This window comes from Cryptomeria japonica, chromosome 7 (assembly GCF_030272615.1).
Source record: "Cryptomeria japonica chromosome 7, Sugi_1.0, whole genome shotgun sequence".
NCBI classification, from domain to species: domain Eukaryota; kingdom Viridiplantae; phylum Streptophyta; class Pinopsida; order Cupressales; family Cupressaceae; genus Cryptomeria; species Cryptomeria japonica.
The window spans coordinates 345,656,258-345,676,989 of record NC_081411.1 but is presented as its reverse complement, the minus strand read 5'-3'; the positions used below and the strand labels follow the sequence as shown (position 1 = coordinate 345,676,989).

The window sequence follows — 20,732 nt, the reverse complement described above, 5'->3', positions numbered from 1 at the left end:
TGATATTGTAAAGACCAACATACTAAGCTTTCATTTTCAAATACTTCAAAGAAAAAATCATTTTGATAGCCCTTTCTAAATCATCATTAGAGATGAAATCTTGCTTGACATACTAGGAAACCAAATCCAGTAAAGACCCAAAATTTTGAACAACATCAAAAGCATTGGAAAGGAACACGTAAACAACCTGAGAAGGATAAAAGCCACGAGGAGCTTTAGGGTTAACCACTTCCTCCCCAATGATGATGATTATCACCTTCTGAATTTTCATGATATCCCATTTGAAGATGCATGTGAGGTACTCCATAGTGTAAGATATAGAAGAGGGGAATTCCTAGCCAGTAAGTGAGATAGAAATTCTCTAGTTTAGTAAGTTATACTCTTTTGAAATGAAAGGTGGAAGCAAAATGAGCCACTTTCCACTTAAAAACATCACCTCGAATCCCTCGCACATTTCTCATAGACCAGTTAGCATAGATTAGAATTCAATTCACACGAGGGAAGGATTTGATGTGGTCACAAATGATCAAGAGAGTACATTACTATCCTCACCAAAGTCTGATCCCAACCCTTCACACCTTAGTTTATAATTACCATTACCTTCACACGGGTTGGATGGCTACCACATAGTCACAAGAAACACCACTTGGCATACAACTTGATAGAAATATGAAATCCTTAATCAGGTGTGATCATTCATAAAAGGTACATTATGGCTTACACATATTAAAGTCCTTGCTCTCATCACTTCTGCGCCACCTAGAAAAGACCTTCAAAACAAGAAATTAAATATTATGATTTTTTCTAAAATCGAAGATTTGATTTTAGAAGTTTGTTTATTACTTTCAAAACAAGTTTTGATTCTATGAAAACCTTTTTTTATTTTGGTTTTATACTTGTTGAAATCTGTGAAAACTTTTGGTGATAATTTTAACAATGGTTTAAAGGATCATCAAAGCAATCCATCCCCCTAGATAGAAATGTTAAATTTTATGATCTTCTTTCTTCACTCAGACCAATTGTTTATAATTTTCATGTTTTGTATTGGTCTCTTGAAAGTGATATGCAAGTACTAGCCCTTATTCTAGCATTTTATACTCATAATAAGTCTTTTTAATTTTGGGTTTTCCAATGAAGGCTCTTATTCCAACATTTTGGATCCATTCTTAGGAATGTTTTTTAGTATTAGATGTTCCCTATAAGAGAGATTTTTAAAGGAAAAATTACTGTGCTATTGCAAGTTTTGGATCGACATCATTTGATATAGTTTTTGGTTTGGGAATGAAGGTAGTGCCTTGCTGTAGATGCCTTACTCCGAGGTATTAACAAAATGATGAACTGAATTTAGCATGCATGGATTAAAACTTTTTTTTGTGTAAAGCTGTGAAAAATGTTTAAAACCTCGAAAGCATTTTAATTGTGCTATTGAAGTTGTATACAAAAGTAATATGTCATAGAAATTTTAATAGCGGTGAAGAATAATTCAATCATGTTTTTTATTTCAAATAGAAAGTATTGTGTATGTTAGATACTAAAACTAACTAAAGTTCAGAAAGAGTGATTTTATAAGTGATGAACATTAAGATGATTAGATACATGTTTGAACTTAGTTCTCTAACTTGAAAAATAAATAAACTACTAAAGTTACTTTGACATTTCTTAGCATCCACCAAGGCATAAGAAATGTATTCACCAAATATAGAAGTTTCATTAATAACAAAGACTTGACCAATATTACTCTCCAACCTGAATATCTAAAGTTGAATATTTATAATTCTAGAAGCATTACCATATTTCTTCGTTTGATTTATCAATAGAAAAGACCTTTCTAATTCTTATATTTTACATGTGTGAAGCAAGCCCTGTAGTATTATCTAATCAAACATTTAGAAAGCATCATATCATAGTTAATAGTATTACGTAAAATGCAACGATCTTTTTAAAAAGTTCCAAGGTTTATTTGGCTAGACTTAAAATAGGCCTAAATCAAGCATGAATAAGTGACCACATAGGCATACTAACATGGATAATACTAACCAAGTTTCCTAGTCTCCCCTGCACTCGTTCAATTCTTACCCTTCCACGAACAAGGATTATAGACTTTATTTTCCTCTCCATCTAAACCTAGATTCTCCCCTTTTGAATCTAGACGAGGAGTTCCCCAATGATATTTTGGCCATTACAAGAAATGGGGCGGTGGACTCTTTTTGAATCATGAAGTGGGCTTTCTATGAGATAAAGAACCTCAACATAACACAGAGGGCTATCAATAGTAAAATAGAAATGCTAGATATTGGCAGTGAGAGCTCCCATAGAAAATAGGCAACTAAAGGTAGCGAGCTATGGACTGAGGAAGAAAATCTTTCAGTTATTGATTGCCTCACTAAAATTGTTGAAGCTCTAGATAATCTAAAAATAAACTATGAGAACAAGATCGTCATCTTTGAGAACAAATTTAAAGGCATTAAAGATTCTCTCTATTTAATCATGTCTCATAGCCATAGTGTTATCAAGACCAAACTAAGAGCATGACTACCATGGTTATGAATATAGGAAAAGGTTGCCAAGGTAGCCTAGTGGTGGAGTTGGACCTGGAGAAGGAAAATGACAATGAAGAGTCATTGGGTCCTAGCAAGAGCACTTGGGCTAATCTGAAGAGGAAGGCAGAAAGACCCTTGCAGGAGATCCAGGGCTTCAAAAAGGTATCTCAGAATATTAATCACCTTGAGGTAGAGGTTGTTGAGACTTTAATGACTTTGGCTTAATCTTCTTTGATCCCTATCTGGCCTTTTGTAGGTTTTTTGCTAGTGTTGGGCTGTCTTGTTGTCTATTTATCTCTTTTGACAGCATTTTTTGTTTTTTCTGTAGTGGTTTTCATATTTTATTTTTATTTTGACTATTTGTAAAGGGTTTCGAGTCTATTCAAAACCTGCTTTTACTGTAACAAAAAGCATAACGTATAGCATTTTCTTTAATTATGATATATATAAAATTTGAAATGCTTCTCATAAACACTTCACCTCCTATTTATACATGCTTCACAACCCCAAATAATTATTAATTAATATATCTGCTTTCCATTAATTATAACACAATAACGCACTTTTTTTTAAAGATAAATTTTAAAAAATGATAAGGCCATACTCTCTGAATCGAATCTTATAACACGACAATATTTTGGCTTGCAAAATATACTGTTATTTGGAATCTTATTGAGAATTGGCACGGTATGCCCACTCCAATCTTATAAACGCCTCTTCTCCTCATGCTTGTTATCTCCCCTTTGTTTATTCAAAATGGCCCGCATTTTGTTTTCTCCCCTCATTTCGGTTTGAGGCTAGCACTAAATCCCGAGGATGGATTCAAACAAAAGTCCTCGCCTTTTGGAAATTACTCGCGCACAAAGAGTCCCGGTATTTATTTTTCTTTTCTCTTTTCAAACCGCTTGTAATCCTGGAACATTATTATTGTTTTTTACAATTGTTTACAGCTTGCCACAACATGCCATCTGATGTTCTTGTCCTAGAAGATACGAAAACACTTAAGGGTACCTTTATCTACTTTTGAGTTTAGATCTGTGAAATATTGCAGCGTTAAATAATTTAAGGTAGTTGTCTGTAGTTTTTGTATTAAAGATTATGCATCAACAATCTATAATCATTTTTTCTCCAACGTTGAAGAAAAATTCTTTAACACGATCAAATTTATGAAAATTTGATATCATTAACTTAAAACTGTCATTATTGCAGCTTTAACGATAGCTCACAGGGAGCGTCAAATCAATCCTAATTACAGGAAGCCAGATTATATTCATTCTGTTCCAATATCTAACGAGGTATTAAGTATAGAATCTTTTGAGTTGGCCTAAAGAATTTAGATGGATGAGTTTTTATCAGCAAATTCTTTGCGTACTTGTGGATTTAGTGTTACATTTATCAGTAGTTACTGAGATTGAATTTGTCACTGAAAAATGTAGAACCCAAAAAATCCAAGAGGAAATAAAAGATATACAGTTACATGTCGTTAATATTTTGAATCTCAAAATCTAATTGAATGTTGTTGTTCAGGCTCCTTTGGATGAGATAGATAAGAGAATAGAGGCATTGGTTGCAGAGTTCAAAATGCTCTTTAATTCGATGGAAGATGGGGAAATAAGTCCCTCTGCATATGATACTGTGTGGGTAGCGAGAGTTCCTGCCATTAATGTCTCCGGTGCACCCCAGTTTCCCCAAATGGTGGACTGGATTCCTCAGAATCAGTTACTGGACGGTTCCTGGGGAGAGAAGAGTCGTTTTTTGTCGTGTGGTAGACTACTCAACACTCTTGCCTGCGTAGTTACTCTAACTATCTGGAGCGTTGGTAACGATCAAGTGAACAAAGGTAATTATATTCGCTTTTTGCCTTGCCTTTCCATTTGTGGTAACGATCAAGTGAACAGAGGTAATTATCACCATATTTTAGCACTTACTATTTTTACCTGGGATAGTTCAACTCAGATATTTTAAATTACCTTACATGAGGCATAGTTAAAGGATGAGGTTTACCTTCAAACAAATTAAAAGTTTTAATATCTGGACAATAGCAGGTCTTTATTTCTTAAGGACAAATACAGAAGTTATGATTAGAGAAGCACTTGGTCATCATCAATCCAAGGGATTCGAAATGGTCTTTCCTGCACTAATGAATGAAGCCAAACTTTTGGGTTTGGATCTTGCTTATGAGCTGTCTATCATAAAGCATATAATCGGAAAGCGGGACTCCGAATTGAGAAAGTGAAATTCTAACCAATCTTTTCCTATCATCTATTAGTGACATGTCTTATTTCAAGGCACGCATTGACTAAAGATGGAACTGATTTAATAAGATTTTTGTGAATTAGATAATCTGTTGAAGAGCTACACAGCCATCCCTCAAAAATGTTGCAGTGTCTGGAAGGGATACAAGAAATAGTCGATTGGAAAAGTGAGAAGAATTATCTACGATATTTGAGGAACCTTGTTACAAAGTTTGGAGACGATGGTAATTCATGTATTTCATACTCGCAAGCACTATTGATTGAATATTGGATTCTAACACTGAAATGATCACTAGATTGTATTTAATACTCGTAAGCGTTTGAGAGCGATAGATATGTTAGCGCACAGAGAAAAGTTTACAAGATAGTGTTGAATTTCTTGGGCTTGAACGCCATTTCGAAACGGAGATTAAACAAGCCATGGATTATGTGTTCGAGTGAGTAATAGTATCTCCATTGTTGTGATTTTTAAAATATAAGTCAAGATTATTTTGACTTCTCACTTTGGAAACGTATGGTAGGTACTGGGGCGAAAGAGGCGTTAGAGATATTGATCTCACTTATGGTAGGTACTGGGGCTTCAGGCTTCTCAGGATTTTCGGCTACGGTGTATCTTGTGTTATACACATGATTTGGATGAGCACTCATTCAAATCTTAATCGAGTGTTTAATTTCCAGAATTATCCGATCTTTCTTAATCTCTAATAATTTCAAATGGCAGACGTTCTGCAAAACATGAAAGGCGAGGCTGACGAGATTTGTAAGCTGTCTGGTGTTGAAAATGGCGCAGGAATAACCGCTATATTGAACCTGTATAGATGCTCATAGCTTAATTTCCCAGGCAAAAATGTAATGAGAGAAATAGGAGCATTTAGAAAAGATTCTTCCTGATAGCATTCTCGAGAAGCTTGACTTTTGAGGCGACTTTCTCACAGGATGTCGTGTGTCTCACAGGATGTCGTGTGAACGATTTTAGAACTTTCCAGGTGAGCCTCACTTTGCCTCCCTTCATTTGAACACATTCTAAACACGCTTGACAATGTTATTTAGGGCGAAGTAGATCACGGGGAGTTGGCTTCCTTCGTACAACGTTACATTAATGACCATCCTGGATGCACTGAATTATCTGGAAGGGTTGAACGAAGAGGCCCTTGTTAGTTTAAAATAAATAAACAGAGAAGAACATGAGATAAACACAAAATAGTAGAAAAGAAAATCTTGAAACAACGAATACTTCAAACCCTCTTTTTCTTCAGCCGAAGTCTCCTCCTTTTTCCAGCCATCCCACCAATGAACATGGCATTTTGTTTTAAGTTTTGCTTGCACAATTTTACTTTCCACCGAGTCTAAATTTGCAAGAAAATTTTTGATGACTGAATCAATGTCTTCATATTTTGGCTGCCTTTTAGCCTTCTCGAGAAACCAACAATTTCTTTTGACGTGGCCTCGCTTGCCACAATACCAGCAACTAATTTCTCTAACTTCGAACTTTTGCATCTTCTCGAGAATTTTCAATCCTTTATCTATCTACCTTTCCGTCTCTACTCAATCACTTCACCTAAGCTCTGATACCAATTGTTAGTTTAAATTAAGCAGACAAGAAAAGATATGAGACACAAGATTCAACGTGGTTCACCACTAAGTGGCTACATCTACGAGAAACGCAGGGAGAATTCTTATTAACCAATATCCAATTACACAGTACATCATGTATGGGTTGCACACAGCCATTTATATAAACATATCAAATATGAAATGAAGAGTCTTCTGGGGAAGACAAATAGCCATGTGACTGTTGGGCTTCATATACCCAACAACCCTTACTAAATTGATCTACCACTTTCTAATGCATATAGACATAGCCAAGCATTACAAAACATTTATTTTCAACACGGCCAAGGTAATGAAAGTGATTTAGAGGAAAGAAGACAACTTTCTAAATGTTGCCGAAGACCTGGAAGATTCCATTAAAAAGTCTCTTTACGAACCACTAGTGTAATAGATTACAGTAATGAGTTCTTCAAATTCCAGCTTACCCTATAGCATAAAATGCTTATTCAATCGGTTCATAGAACTTTGTGCGAATATGATGGGCATTATATTTGGGTATGGTAGGTGGCGAAAAAACATAGCCATATTTTGCCACTTCTTTGAGGTAACAATGTATTTGTGAATTTTATATTTGTAATGGTCACAATTATGTAGCATATCTTTTTTATCTTATTCTTTTGAGTTCACTTTCACTAAAGTGCATTATTTTATTAAAAATAAGTCATAGTGGTATATTAATATTACTTTTTTATGTAGTTGTGTATTCATTTTCTTGAAATATCATTTAATGCAATTATATATCAGTCAGTGGTGTATTTGTGTGTTAATAACTTTGTGTGAATATGATGGGCATTATATTTCTCTATGACACTAGACCCTAAAACATAGTCATCTATTGCCACTTCTTTCTAGTAAATAATTCATTTGAGAATTTTATATTTGCAATGGTGAGAATTATATATCATGCCTTTTTTCTCTTACGTTTTTGAGTTTACTTTGATTATGGTGTATTATTTTATAAAAATAAAGTCACAATGATAAAATTAGCATATTAGTATTATTTTTATTTAGTTTTGTGTTCACTATTTGAAATATGATTTAATGTAATTATATATCAACAAGTAATGTATTGCTATGTAAGAAACATTGTGTGAATATGATTGACATTATATTTGTACATGATAGGCATAGTAAAACTTAACCATCTATTGTAATTTCCTTCCACAAATAATTTATTTGTGAGTTTTATATTTGTAAAGGAGACAATTATATATAATATCTTTTTTATGTTATGTTTTTTGGTTCACTTTGACTAGAATATATTACTAGTGTATTTTTTTCTGGATTCGATTGTGTGTATATTTTTCCATCTTTTTATTCGATTGTGTGTATATATTGACTAGAATATATTACTAGAATATATTATTTCATTAAAAAGAAGCCATAATGTTAAAATTAGCATATTAATATTATTTTTTATTTAGGGGTAGAGGTAGGGGTAGGGTTAGGGTTAGGGTTATTATTAGGGTTATGATTACAGTAAGGATTACGATTGCAACTATGCTCAGAGCTGGACATAATTAAATATATTTAATTACATTTACTAAATTAAATAGAGTAGTGTTGCAGCTTTTGTCATTGATGTTAAATGTCAATTGATGAGTTTCAAAAAAGAATTGAATTGAAATATCAATTAAGCTACTTGGTTGTATGGTTGAGCTCCGTACCTACTTGGTGGACTTATTTGAGCTACCTAGGTTTCTAGTTGAGTTGCTTGGGTGTCTAGTTGAGCTATTTGTATGTCTGTTTGAGCTAGTTGTCATGTCTGTTTGAGATGGTTGTATGTCTGCTTATGCTTCCTATTTGTCTACTTTCACCTATTGATGTTTTTATTTATATTTCATGGTTAATTCCAAAACAAGGATTTGACCTAAGGAAAACCCCTAATCCCAACCTATTTCTCTTCTCTAGTGTGTGCTGGAACACGTATGGAGCTACGATCTTCAGAATCAACTTTATTTATAGAGATGAACAGGTTCCCCTTTGGATGACAAAGTGTGTGGGAGACCAAAGTGACTGGCATTCTGGTCTCAAGATTTCAGGAGCTAATTCTTGAAATAGATCCAAACACTTTTACATTGCCTAGATCTAGGTTCGTTGCTCAATTCGACAATTATAGTTCACTGTTCATGTGTTTTCACTTCAATTCCAACACATTTGCCCTAGTTTCAGCATTTTCACAGTTCAACCTAAAATTAGGACCCCCCAAAGTGAAACTAATAAGAATTCTCAGCCCTATCCTTACTAATTTGTCACCTCTAGATTTATTAGGTTCATGCCTCCTTTAATTGTATGGTCCCTAAGCCTAAAATTAGTGGTTTCTACTACATGTAGTGGTGAAAGCCCTAATTTTTCACCATTACACTTGGTTTATTTGGTTTCCATTCTTTCCTCCTTGCTACCCTGATCTATCTTTTGGATTATATTTTCTAAATAATGCATACCCCAAATAGTGTGCTCCGCTTGTACCCAATAGACCCCTTGATTTAAATAGGCCATATAAACACTTAGGCATTCTTGCATCATTGTGACCCAATAGTAGAGGCCTTGGGAGGTTGGTAATTCCCTATTCCTTATAATTTTTAGGAGAAGATTAGTGATACTTAGCTTGTGTTAGGTGTGTCAAAAGTCCTATCAACAGGTGGTCCTTGTTGTAGAGACCTTCTACCATGGACATGGAAAAGTAATTCAATACATATGCACATAGGATTTGATGCTTCTACCACATAAACTAACTCTTCACTCATACAAGCTTCTAATATCTATAGTTATCACAAACATGGAGATTTTTTACTACCCATCACCCTTATAAAGGGAATTTCAAGAAAGAAATTTAAACAATTTATTTCCTTACAATGCACACTCAAACTCTCACAATTTAAACAATAGATGACATAATTATAAACTCTTATATCATCCATGATAGAATACTTGACTAATAACTAACAAATATTGCAATAGTTCCCTAGTGGAGTCACCAATCTATTGGTTATTCCAATTGGTTATCCAAAAAATTCATTGGAATTGATCATATTTTTTAATAGATTTTAGGTAAATGGCCAATGAATAGGACTCAATCGAATGTTAAAATCCTCTACACTTTTCACTCTACAAAAGTAAGGTGGGTCTCTCCTTATAATTCCTAAAGACTTACTTCAAATGATGCACAAAAATTACAATTTACAACAAAAATTTTACAATAAAAATATACCATGGAAATTCTATCAAACCTTGAATCTAACTATATTCTTGGTATTTTCAACATTCACTTAGCATTTGGAAATAATTTCTAAGCTAAGTCTACATAGGTACAAACAAAATTTTAAAAGGTATTTTGATATTGAGTGTTTGGGAACATGAAATTAACATCTAAACATAATTTGTGTCTTAATCCATGGGAGATGGAGTTTAGATAAAAATTAGAAACAAAGTCACATAATAGCATTAACTCAAATCACTTAATCCTTTTCATTTATGCATTACATAAATGTGTCTGGACTTTTAACTATAAATTTCTACTCATTGATCTTAATTATTTTCACAAAACTATAATAATGTGTTAACAAAAGATAGTTATTTCATTAAAAGAGACCCATGATCACATTGAATAGTAACAAAGAAATTGAAATGAAAAATCAAGATATGCTTGATATATTACCTTATATAGGAAATGTGAGTACAATTTGGAGGCAATTTTGTAGTATATACATTTCTATTAAAAATGACTAAAGTTATTACATGAGCACATTACTTTCTACAACTATTCTCTAAGACTCAAAACTAAACACCAACTATGTCTACTCACTCAAATTAAAATTTTAAAACTTGTGCTAATGATGTTGAATTCTCATTTATAGGAACAATGGAGAAAATAAGGTTCAAATCATAACACACGTCACATTTTTATTTGATATTTTTTTTACAAAAGAAGAAGATACCCAAAGGTATCTTTGCTAGCCACGACAAACAAAAATAGAAACACCTCCTAAAGAAAACAAAGGATAAATGCTTAGCTATATAAAGAATACAAATCTGAAGGCTAATACTATACCACTGTTAGCTAAAATTGGTTGGAGAAGACTCACTTTTAGGATTTGAGCCACAAACTTTGTTGATGATTCATTCTCCCTTCAACATTTACAGATGACATGGAGAATCCTCAAATTGAAAACCTTGAAGAGAATAATACAAGGAAAAAAGTCGATAGGTGGCAGAGAATATTTGGAAACCAATTGACTAAAATTTGATGATAGTTCATTAATATATAGATTGAGGACAATTAGTCTCTTTTGATAATCATTAAGTATCCATGGTCTAGCTAATCTGGCAAGGTCTCTATCTCTATCTCTTATTCGTCCATCAACATTTTTGAAAAAGGAGGGAACATGGGTGCCTTTCATTTGATCATACCTCTTGATCTCTTTTACAAGTTTGTCAAGAAATATCTTATGCTCCCTCAACCAGATATTCATTACCCATCTATTATTGCCAATGATTTGCATGATTTTTCCAAATGCTTCTTTATCATAACTATCTTTTTTTTTCCTCAAGATATAAAAGAAACTTGATGCCTTCATCCTTGACTCCAATTCTTTATTTATGCATCCCAACCTTCCTTCCACTCACCTATGCTCACCAAAAGCCTTGTGGTTTGCAATTTAAATATTGACCAAATGTTATTAAAATGTTTAAGAATTCTTTCAAACCCTTTATCTCACAACCCAGTAGCTATTGTAGACTTGGTGGCTTTTAATTCAATAATCAATTATTTTTTCATGTCCTTGTACTTTTTTACTACTCTTCCACTATGTCCTCTCAATGGATACTTCAATCAATTTCTTCTATGATTCTAACGTACTTTGCATTATTCATAACAAATAAAAAATTGAAGAAGAACCTATTTTGTCCATATTTAATTTTTTTTTAACTCAAGTATCCATTTTCATTATTTATTTCAATGCTTTCCTTGACAAAATTTTGAACCTGAGATTTAAAGAACCTAGTTGCATTGATAGTCGAATTTGCAGCGTGTATTTGGTCAGTATACTCAAGGTTGTGGATAAGTTATTCATAAATATTACTCAATTCCTCAATTATAAGTGTCATTTTTCCTAGAGGATACAATGTCAAGGAACATAGAGAAGCATTGTCTAGATTAAACCATGATCTAGTGTATATCTTGACAGTTGTATCTATGCTTTAGTTGACCTTCATATTCTGATTAACCCTTCCTTTAACACATGATGTGGCACATTTTATAATAGATTAGACTCATGTTGAAATAATATATCAGTTATTGTAATTCCATCAGGCTCTTGATCTATATAAACACCTCTTTATAAAGAATTTTGCTTTATTCTTCATCTCTCAAGCTCCATTATCTTAATAAAGATTGAAATCCTCCTTTGCCAATAATCCTTATTGTCTATATTCCTATCTAAATCATCTTACAAATCATATCATTGAATGTACACAATCAATTTCTATTTTACTTGAGCATTACTAATGAAATGTTTAGGATCAAATCCTTTTCAAATATTTCCAATTGACACCTTTTAGTATTTGATCTTTTTTGATAAAAGAGTGTATGCTTCAAATGTAGCATAATTTTAAAGCCACAAAATTCTAAAGTATCAGGTAAAAATGATTGCTTATTATACACCTTGAAATGCATATAGTTCATTCATCCATTTCTCTTACTATCTCCAAAAAAGCTACTCTATCTGGAAGAGTCCTTAGCAGTAAATTTGGCACTCCTAAAAATCCATAGACTTTGATCTTGGGCTAGTATTAAAAAGCATAGAAATCTTTCCAATTATGGTCAATCACTGCTATAGTTTCATAGCCTTGAGGGCTCAAAAGTTTCATAATTGCTAGAGATAATCTATAATCACAAGGGTGGCCCAACTCCATATAAAGTTATTTAAAAAAGGTTTGTTGAAAAAAAATAGTGTGGCTTCTCACATTTGTTGTCCCACATAATTATCTACATTTGGATAGGACACAAGTTACTATCATCATAATGAGGGTTTAGGATGAAAGAGTCTTTCCACATCTCATATTCCCAACCGCTGTCTGGTAGTAGAAGCACTAATAGTGAGTAATCATTCTTGATGGAAGCTAGACCTTTATTAATCTCATCAGTAATATATTGTGTGTAGTTAAAATAACTCACATTATAGCTTTCAATATTATTTGTAAGGACCATTAAGAGAATATCCATCTTTATAGAGGCATCAACACCCAAGACTTGACACACTAAATAATACATTTCCTCAAAATACTCTTAAAACAATTTCACATTGAATGGTGTCTTGTCAATTGTCAGTAAACTATCATAGTTTTCCAACCAACCTGGGCCTATGACGAGGCAACCACTTCCTCTTGAAGTTAACATCTAGTCTATTGTATTGTTTTGTGAGTGTGCCCCGATAAAGCCTCATGTCAAAACTAGTGTCCAAGGTGAAAACTTGAAATATGTAGTCCTAATTGATAACTATGAAGTGCTCCCCAACTGCTTAAATAGTTTCTCTCAGGAACATACTTGCTAGAAATTAACCTTATCAATTTTACATTAACAAACACATTTGATACCACTAACTTACCCAACCCTAGCCCCCAATGGTTGTAGATTGTGATATGCCTAAAAATATTATTGTAATCGTACCAAAACAATTTGTACCCTCTATCTAGATTCCAATGATCTCTAATTCCCTTTTGAATATCCTCAAATCTTTCCAAGTGAGGGTTAATCCCCTATGATTTCTTTGGCCTTAAGCTTGAGAAAGGCATTTGTTCGATCAATTTTTGGTTGGCATATTTGTCTTTCTTTTTCTTCTTAAGCTTGGGTTGCCAAGAACTGGCTATTTGTACTAGAGTATTGAAAAACTCAATAAAAAACAACAAATTTTATCTAGCACAAAATTAGTGTGGTTTCTTTTCCATACTATTAACCCTTTTGAATCTACAAAAAGTAAGACTCAAACTGCTAACAAACATATGCTACTACAAACCCTAATTTACAACACCAGTAACCTTTGAGGGGAGTAATAAAACAAGAAGAACAATACCACAAGCTTGAAGGTAACCTACTATTCAATGAGTTCCACAACTCTATTTTAAACCGCCTTGAAATTTTGTTTGAACCACATAGAAAGCTCTTCCTTCTCTATTTCTTACGTCGAGGGCTTTAAAGAATTCTCAATTTCTTTGTAACACAATTTGCTAACTTATTCTCATTTAAAACACTCATCGACATGCATTAATACTCGATCATGTGAACTTCAGTACTACTGGTGGGTTGATTGCTAAGTTTGAATTTCCATTGTCGATCAAGAGTGATCAACGACTATTAGACATGTTTGAATTTTCTCATTGGTGTGGATTTTTCTCATAAATAGCTCACTAGGTCGTCGGGGCTTAAAATGGCTCCAAGCGATGCATATACCTTCCACCAATGCCTAGGCAGTCAACACCCTACTTGAGTTGACCATTCAAGTTCCACCTCATCGTAGATGCAATCTGCCACACAAATCCCAACTATCATCATCTCTGACTTTATTGTTGGGTTATTGGAGCCTTAAAGAGGCTCCAGTAATAGTGTATCCTTCACTGATGGCATAATATTGCCACATCATTGCCCCACTATTGCTCTAGATGGGGCCACCAAAGTACCATATGATCAAAAGAGCACCTAGCGATAGTGTAACTCGCAGTAAAATTTGGACCCACAAGTTGCATCTTCTACCACTTATCACTTTATTACGAGATTGCTAGGCCTTAAAAGCATGTCCAATAATAGTTATATCCCCAACGAAGGCTGCTAAGGTTCCTGCTCCACACAACCCAAGAGACTTAAGTCGTTGGTTTATTGGGGCCAACAAAGGCTCCCAGTTACAATGGAGGCTCTACTGACGGCGTCTGGACTTAAGGAAATATAAATGCACTTGGACACTTGGTCCTCGATAGGGATTTGAGGAAGGAGGGGTTGTAATGTTGGGACATCAAATATTAATCCTAAGGAATTGGGCTTTAATGAATTTTGAAGACCGGCTAAAATGGGAAGCTAATACATGGGACCGAAAAATAGACAATGCTAAGACACACAAGTCATGACTTAGAGGGAGACCTATCGGGTAAACCAGTCAATACAAGATTATAGCATTGCAATGCAAATACAAAGGGCTTACAGCTTAAGGAAGATTTTTAACATTCCCTAGGATAAACACAAGGCAAACCCAGGACATTAACCTGTGAAATTTTTACTATCCCAACTATTCCTTTTTATGAAAACTACCAAAGCAAGAATATTTTATCCTTATAGTTATTAATTAGTATAGACAATTGAACATTAATCCTTCAATAAATTAACATTATTAGTCAGATCCACAATATTTTTAATAAACCTTTAACATGTATAAATTATATTTTAGAAAATGAAGAAAGAGATATGAAATAAATCAACCTCAAAAAATGAGAATGACATAAATAAATCATAGCGTTCAAATCATCAATAAAGAATATTATTGAGAAATAATAAAGTAGTTACAATATAATATCAAGTTATTTCCTTTATGGAGATCAACATCCTCTCAATCTATTACAAATCTAAAGTCGTAACCCTACAGAAATCCCCTCCCTCATTTATTGACCTCAAGATCTCAATATATTAACTCAACGAGTCTTCTACAACAACTATAAGGAATCACCATGTTCTTAAATAAGGTTTAAAAATACAATGGTAAAACTAAATATAACACATTCCATAATTTGTGATTGACAACATTGTGAAGATGCCCTATCATATGACATAACATGCATTATAAGTGAGTCAAAGTACCTAGTCCACTTTGTAACCTCCTTAATCATGCTTGTGTGCATTATAATATCTATTATAAAAAATAAATAATAAATCACACATGACATAATGGTCAAGGCATAAAGGGAATGTTCTATTACCTTAGGACACATAAAATAAGAAATAATTAAATAATATGAACATTAGGACTTGCAAGGCATATGACACACCTAATCCAAACAAGCATACACATTTGTGGAATACTTGTAAAAACCTTTAATTTAATTTCTACCTCTCAAATTCATCTATCGATATCTTCTATGTCTATACTAGCATAATTAAAACACTTCCCCATTTTACTAGCTACCACATGTAAATATTTCTATTGAATATTTTTGTCTTATTATTATCTATATTCTAACAATGATATAAAATTTTCACACCAACATCTAATTTAAAACTAATTTTGATTTTCATTCAATGTATTTTCTTACACACCAAAGATATATATAAGCTATATGAAATATATCACCCTCAAAAAATTCCTATTTAAAAGATTTTATACATTTAAATCTCCAAACCCTTACTTTACTAACTATCATATTGAATCCCCACATAATAGATATCTTAATTATAGCATGTATTAATATAAATCATAGGAAAAAGCATCAAGTGATTGTTCTTGGTAGAGTCGTGACATCATCGATAAGTGTGCAATAATATGTTTTAGGAAACTTGGATAAAATTATAAACTTCATGACCTTGATAAAACCAACTTAGCGAACAGCATTTTCTTCTAACAGAATAACGTCTTATATTTTAAAGATAATTTTTTAAAAATGGCATGGTATAGGGCCATGTTGGCTGAATCGAATCTTATACCACGACAAATTTAGGGCCTCCAAAATGCTATGTTGGCCACTCAAATCTTATAAAGGCCTCTCTTCATGCCTGTTAAAGACCACATACAAAGAAAGGTTGTATCTATTTTATTCAAAATGGCCCAGGTATTGATTTCTCCAATTTTTTTTTCGGCTTTACTCTTTTCAAATTGCTTGTAATCCTGGGACTGAAAACTAAATTATTGTTGTTTTTTCCAATTGTTTGCAGCTTGCCACAAGATGCCATCTGATGTTCATGTAGGAGAGGATACGAAAATACTTCAGGGTAATTTGATCTACTTTAGAGTATAAATTTGTGAAACATTCGAGCGTTAAATAATCTAAGCATTTGATTGTGTTAAAGATTTTTTTAAAATATATCAATTTATTTTAATACTCTTATTCTTGAACTCTATTATTCTAATGATAAAAACAATCAAATTCAAAAACTACAATTAACAATACTATAGATTATCTGATATCATTAATTTAATACTGTCATTATTGCAGCTTGAACGATAGCACATAAGGAACGTCAAATCAATCCTAATTACAAGAAGCCAGATTACGTTCCTTCTTGTAATTAGGATTGATTTGACTCAAATCTCATATCTCCTTTCTTGCAAGCAGTCCAGTTTAATCACCCCTATGTACACTAGATGCTCTAACCAATACGTAACTCCATTACACTTCTGAGAAAATCTGCATAACAAAAAATGCCATATCTTTTCAAATCTCCTCCAAAATCTTTTTGAAAATCCATTTTCAAAACTGGTCTTCAATGCAGATACAGAGAGGACAAATCTAGGTGGAGTAGTTGAGATTACAATCTCTAATACTCCCCCTTAATCTCAAATACTATCATATCATTTATCTTTTCGTTCTTTACATCTTTTTGAATTACAATGGTAGTCAAATTCTTCAACAATCTTCTTTTTGTTTACTAACTATTGCTAGTGCCACTTCATTTTTTAGCAATCACAATGTCTTTGGTACATTTGTTTGGCTTCCTTAACTGTTGTGGCATCTCTCAATCTCTTTGGTTTGAAGTCTTCAAAACATCATACAATCAATAGTTGCCTTGCTAGACAGTGGTTTCTTTTTACTCAAAAACATTTTTCATCATTTTTGAACATTCAAATCTTTCATGATTTCTATTTGTCTTCAGATATGAACATTTGTACAACCTTTTGAACATACGTGTGAGATTTTTCAAAGTACGTCCATAGACCCATCCACGATCCCTTTTTTATACAACCTAGTATCATAGATTCATTCTTCCATTCTTTTTTTCCAACACATTTTTTCAGAATGATTTCTTAAACCATAAATATTACAGGGGTGTAGATCCCAACACATGTCTTTTAGGTGACCTTCTCTATTACAATGATAACACTGGTTTTCTTTCTTTAGACTGATTTGTTTAAACATGTATCATTTTAAATATTATTTTCATTATTTTTATATCCAAGCCCTTCATATTTTGGCCTCTCTATTGGCTGAATGGGCTCCTTGATTCCTTGTCTGTACTTTCCCAATCTTTTACCTTCATAACACATTTTCTTCATGATTTTGAAACCAACATTCTTTTGAAATAATCCTTTGTTATCAAAGTCACAACTAGCAATATTTGCAAACACATTGTCATCTTCTTTCATACATTCTTTATCACAAACACATTCACACTTACCAATTATACAATCACAAAAATCATCTGTACCACATGACACATCACTTACATATGGTTTTGACTTCAAACATTCATTCTCTTGTTTCACTTTTGATATTTCCTCCTTCTATAAACTATTTTCTTCTTCTACTTTCTTCAGTTTCTCTTGTAAGTCATCAAACAACTTTTGTATTTGTTCTAACTCCTCCTTCCTTTTCTTAATCTCATCAACCAACTTTATTTTTTCCTCTAAATCTTCATGTTTCTTCTTTACTTTGTTTAATTCTTTTTCAAACTCACAATTCTCATCCAAGAGTTTAGATTTTTCAGTTTGTCTCTCTTTTATGATTGCTATCATCTCTAATTTTGATTTATTCATTTCCATTAATTCTTTGTTTAAAACATCTATTTAACTGATTAATTTCTCTTTTCTTTTTTAACCTTCTTTCCTATCTTTCCCATTTACACAAAAGTTTTTAAACTTACCTCTCTCAAACACTTGACTGTGTTTCTACTACTACAAATTACCTCACTTTTTAAAGTCTTCTTCAACTAGTGCATTGATTCAAACTTCTAAAAAGTCCAACTTATTTGACAACTCCTCCTTAGCGGCTTCTTTTTTCTAAGATCTCTATTTGTAAATTATGATCTGGTTTCCATCTCTGACAGCATGGGGCAACCTTGTTTTTTCTTCACCTACAATTTGACTAAGCACTTCACAAACCTGCTCTGGATCAAACTTTAGTAACTCTAGACATACCATGATTCTTGCCTTTCAACTACTTTCAAGATTCACACTTTTCTTTTGTTGGTAGCGGCTTACTTACTATAGCTTCAACTCTTAGAAGATCTCCCATTTAAATAGCTTTCTTCCAAACAATTTTAGACCTTTGGTCATGCTTCTTGGGATGACTTTCTTCCACCATTTCTTCCATCATTAATTACACTTTTATTGGAAACTAAGGAGCTTCTCCTATAATTGGTTTCTTACAAAAATTTCAAATGATCTTTCTTGTCTCTTCTTTTGGGAGTGACCTGTCTTCTCCATTAAACGGGTTCCATGTCATGTGCACCTCAAACCTTTGATTTCTACACACACTTTCTTTTTTACAAATTGTAAGTCCTTCTTGGCTGCAATATGACTTTCTTACATAACTAATATCTTAACAATAATTATCTACCTTTCTTCGACTAAGAAAACCCATAATATCTTTGTTAAGTTTACCAACAACAACAAGCTCTTCAAATTCTATGATTCATTATTGTCTTAGCTTTGACAGCCAATCATTTTATTTTAATAGTAGTCACATTCTTCAACCCTTGGATAATTTTTTGTCTATAGCTTCAACTTAGATTTCGACAACAACTCTTCCTTCCAAATTGATGCAGGAGCATTTTCGGTCAATGAGCAATCTTGCATCAACCAAAAAAAATATTTTCTTTCAGTTTTGTTCTTGTTCTGTGTTGTAGTTTTTGTGTTTCTTCTAGAATTTTCTAGTAGTTGGTCCTTTTTTGTTGCGGATCAGATTGTTGGCTTCCAAACTGGTTCTTGTTCCTTGTTTGATATTTTCAGTTCATTTGGACTCTTTTTCAGAAGTTATTTCTTCTAGATTGTCTGTTTCTTGGATCTCAGAGCAATTTTGAGCTTAACAACTAGTTGGAGATTTCTTCTCGTGCAGAGTTATTTCTTGGCTTCCAGATCTATTTGGTACCATGATCGATGGTGACTATCTTACATGTTTCATTTTCCTGTTTTCGGAGAATGCGATCTTTTGTGGCTGACCCAAATGTGTTCCAGATGTTATTTATATAATTGTAATTGAACCTTGGTGGGGCAATGAAAGAATGTAGGAGGATGATTTCATTTTATGTAATTTGGATACCTCTTCGAGGTTTAGATGAAATGTATTCTGTAATGTATGTTGTTCTAGGCCCATAAGCCTGTATGTAAACTGAATGTTGTCGGCTAGTTTATGATGAATGTATGATATTGTGGATGTTTGATTTCACGTTTTCTCTATGTGTTGTTGTTTCTTCCATTGTCTTACTCTTGCTACATGTTCTATATTGTTCTCTTTCAATATCATCTGGAACATGGTTGTGTTAGATGATACTGGAGCTAGTTGTGAACCTTGAGACATTACGTTTAGTGAAGAGATCACCAATTTGAGGCAGACTCCAAGTGTGTTCAATAGATCACCGACAGAGAGGTGATGAATCCTTGTAGTCAGATCGTCGAGTTGAGCCAGTTGCATTAGCTAAAGGGAGGAGATGTCATTGAGGAGGATGAACCCTAGGATGGTAGAGCAGATGATGAAGCAATCCAAGAATGAGATGAGGAATGAGATCCTAAATGCTATGGTTGGTTTGCGGAGGAATCCGAAATCAAAGGATGAATATGAAGAGGTAGGAGAAGATCTTGAGGCCAAATAATTTGGAGGAACGACAGATGAAGGAGAAGAAATATTTCTTAGAGTGGTGGTGCAAGTGAGAAAATTTCATAAAGTTGAGGTTTCTAACTTTTTTGGGTTCGTTGAATCTAGAAGACCTGATAAAATGGATTGGAGAGTTGGAGCACTACTTCAAGTTTGAAAATATTAAGGACCAATAGAGAGTCCAGTTTGCACAAACTAAGTTGAAAGGAAAATCTACTTTTATGGTGGAAAGAGTTGCAGAGAGATAGAGTGGAGAATGGTGAGAATAAAATCACTCAGTGGGAGTAAATGGTTGCGAGATTGAAGGCTAAATTCATTTTGGGAGAATATGAGTTGGAGTTATTCAAAAGGTTATAAAAATTTAAGCAGAAGGACATGAGTGTGAAGTAGTATAACAAATAATTCTACAAGGTGATAGTCAAATCCAATCATCGAGACAAGTATTTCATGTTGTTGATTGATGACTATTCAAGGATGATGTGGGTTACTTTCTTAAGGGAGAAATATGAAGCATTGGAGAAGTTCAAGATTTTCAAAGATATGG

The 20,732-nt window shown here is 33.2% G+C and overlaps 1 protein-coding gene across 1 annotated transcript; it reads left to right on the top strand.

Moving 5' to 3' along the window:
* Positions 1 to 3,265: 3,265 nt before the first annotated feature.
* Positions 3,266 to 19,771, top strand: LOC131078769 (bifunctional cis-abienol synthase, chloroplastic-like). Its single transcript, XM_059208666.1, has 5 exons — positions 3,266 to 3,413; positions 3,750 to 3,835; positions 4,068 to 4,380; positions 16,314 to 16,370; positions 19,433 to 19,771. The coding sequence occupies exons 1-5, from the start codon at positions 3,266 to 3,268 to the stop codon at positions 19,468 to 19,470; spliced, it is 642 nt and encodes a 213-aa protein (XP_059064649.1). The 3' UTR covers positions 19,471 to 19,771.
* Positions 19,772 to 20,732: the final 961 nt, after the last annotated feature.